Here is a 2,490-nt window from a genome sequence, read left to right as displayed (position 1 = left end):
AGGTTGAATTTCTGTCTCCCTGCACAGCTTGAAAGCTTGAGCCCATCTGTGTCACACAGAGCCAAACCTCTTTTGAAGTGATTTGTTTACAGTGTCATTTGATGGAGTGGAATGTTCTGTAACTCATTCGAACTGTTACAGAAGCTTGGCTAAAAGGTCACCACTGCTCTTTGGAGTTTCCAAGTCTGGGCACCATCTGGGAGCTTGTTAAAGATAAGGTTTTCCACTGGCTTTTTCCATACCAACTAGAACCAATTAGCAGAGGACTAATTTTTCAGAGATGAGTTTGTCGTTTTGTGTGTATGAGGAAGGTGAATCACAGTTACACAAAAGGGTGCAATGCCACTTTTTCACCAAATCTGAGTAGGGTGTGCCAGGGAGGATATGATTAACTGGACCTGAATCTGTATAGCCTTAAAAAAGACTTTTAAATACCTTAAATAATGAACCAGCCCATTTTTAAGTGTAATTTGGGAACATGTTGTAAGGGAAATTGAGTTTCACTATGTGCTCAGAATTCAATAGAAAAATGGAAAGATATTCCTTAAAGCAACAAAGGCCAAGCATGCTAAGCTCACTCTGCATAGCACCAGCATCATTTGGGTCGGTTTAATTTTATAGTTTTAGTCTAGGTCCAAAACTGACTTGTGATTGCTTTTCTTCCTCCTCTTTAGAAAACAAGAGTCACGATCTTTCCAGTCCTTAAAGCTTAACAATAAAGTTGTAGCAGGACATCAAGAGGAAAAGGACGGTTTGCTTCAAAGACATCTCTGCTCACCACGGGTCAGTTCTGCATTCTCTCCCAAGCATTAACTGTGTCTTTTGACACCTGTCTTTGGAGAAAAGTCCAAATGTGACAAACAGAAGCAATGTTGCCTCTGCCTTTCCTGGAGCTTCCCACGATACGTATGAACAAGGGACACAGATCCTCTCTGACACTCTTTTCCTTATGTGCAGATGGTACCCAGGAAGATTATCAAGCTAAAATTCGAAGTCCTTCCATTTTAGTTGGAGTCCTTGAAAAGACCTGACCCAAAAGCAACTGAAACACAGGGTCACTGCCATTTGCATGCATGTGTGTATTTATAGCAAAGGAGAGGGAGAACTTAAATCTAGAATTATATTCTTTTGCTTTGTAGCAGCAGGCTTGAGACATTAAATAAATGATTATTTCCCTTTTCCAATTAAGCTTGTTTGGAGGATGAAATTGTCCTCAGAAGGGGTAAAATACAATTATATTACTTTCAAGAGAAAGAGGGAGGGAGGTCTTTCTGGTAGTCTTTATGTTCCATTTGGAGTCAGGAAACTTAGGCTTCTGGTTGAGAGTGCGTCTCTTCAAAGCTTGTTTCATTGTCAAAACCCTCCTTATTGTAGAGTATAGCATTCCCTGACTTCTTGAATGGGAAATATTTCACGTTCAGGAGATCACCAAGTTTATCAACGACTTCCAAAACCTGCAATGAGAGAAGCCCTTTGTAAGTTAGCTTTCAACTCCTCAGTAGTCCACTTTGCAGAGCCCAGGTTAATGGTCAGCTTTCCAAAGACCCATGGTAATGGTTTTCCAGCAAAAATCCATGGCATTAGGTTTTGGTTTGTAAGTCCTAGAAGAACTTTAATTAACTGGTCTCTGGGGCTACATGTATGTGTAGAGGTGTACATGCATGTGTGTGCACATGTGTATGATGCCAGAGGACAACCATGGGTGTCAATATTCAGGAGTCATCTATCTTGTTTATTGAGACGGGGTCTCTTGCTGCTTTGCGGCTTGCTGGCCAGTGTGCTTCAGTAATTCTTCTTTGTCTGCCTCCCGAGTGCTGGCATTACAAGCACATGTCATTATACTAAGCTTTTTAAAAGCGGGTTCTGGGAACTGAACTCAGGTACTCATGCTTACATGTAAGCATTTTTATCAATTGAGCTAATCCCCCTTAGCATTCTAGAGAAGTAATGGATGACAGTTCTATCTAATGTTCTAACTCAACATTGTGAGTGTTCTGTCTTAGGAGTGCAACGAGAGGGACTTAAGACCTCTGACCCATCTAAACCTTTTCTTTATCTTAAGACATGAATATAACCTCATAGAAGAAAATGATATAGGGTTGCAGAATGCATTTGAGATTATGTCTCCAAATATAGTAAACCAACAAAATAGGCTGTTTTTGGGTGCTAATAGCTACCTCTTCAATCTGCCCAAAACTTACTCCCAACACTCATTTTAAAAATACTTATTTCTACACTCTTAGACTCACAAAGAATCAAGGCCACACACGTTTCAGTTTTATATTAAAATCCTTGCCGAGGTATGGAAGAGTACAGTAGAGCCATGGGCATCTTTGAGATGGGTTAGAAGGGAGGACATTCTTTTTCTTTCTTTCTTTCTTTCTTTCTTTCTTTCTTTCTTTCTTTCTTTCTTTCTTTCTTTCTTTCTTTCTTTCTTTCTTTCTTTCTTTCTTTTTGGTTTTTCGAGACAGGGTTTCTCTGTATAGCCCT

General features: G+C 39.8%; 1 protein-coding gene across 1 annotated transcript in view; it reads right to left on the bottom strand.

Moving 5' to 3' along the window:
- Positions 1–461: 461 nt before the first annotated feature.
- The window catches only part of Sptlc3 (serine palmitoyltransferase long chain base subunit 3), a 123,333-nt gene continuing 121,304 nt past the window's right edge, over positions 462–2,490 (bottom strand). The window contains exon 13 of the mRNA XM_021194536.2: positions 462–1,454. Within this exon, the coding sequence (XP_021050195.1) occupies positions 1,308–1,454 (147 nt within the window). The 3' untranslated portion in view covers positions 462–1,307. The remainder of the gene's footprint in view (positions 1,455–2,490) is intronic.

This window comes from Mus pahari, chromosome 3 (genome assembly GCF_900095145.1).
Source record: "Mus pahari chromosome 3, PAHARI_EIJ_v1.1, whole genome shotgun sequence".
Classification (NCBI taxonomy): domain Eukaryota; kingdom Metazoa; phylum Chordata; class Mammalia; order Rodentia; family Muridae; genus Mus; species Mus pahari.
This window is presented reverse-complemented; position numbering and strand designations above follow the sequence as displayed.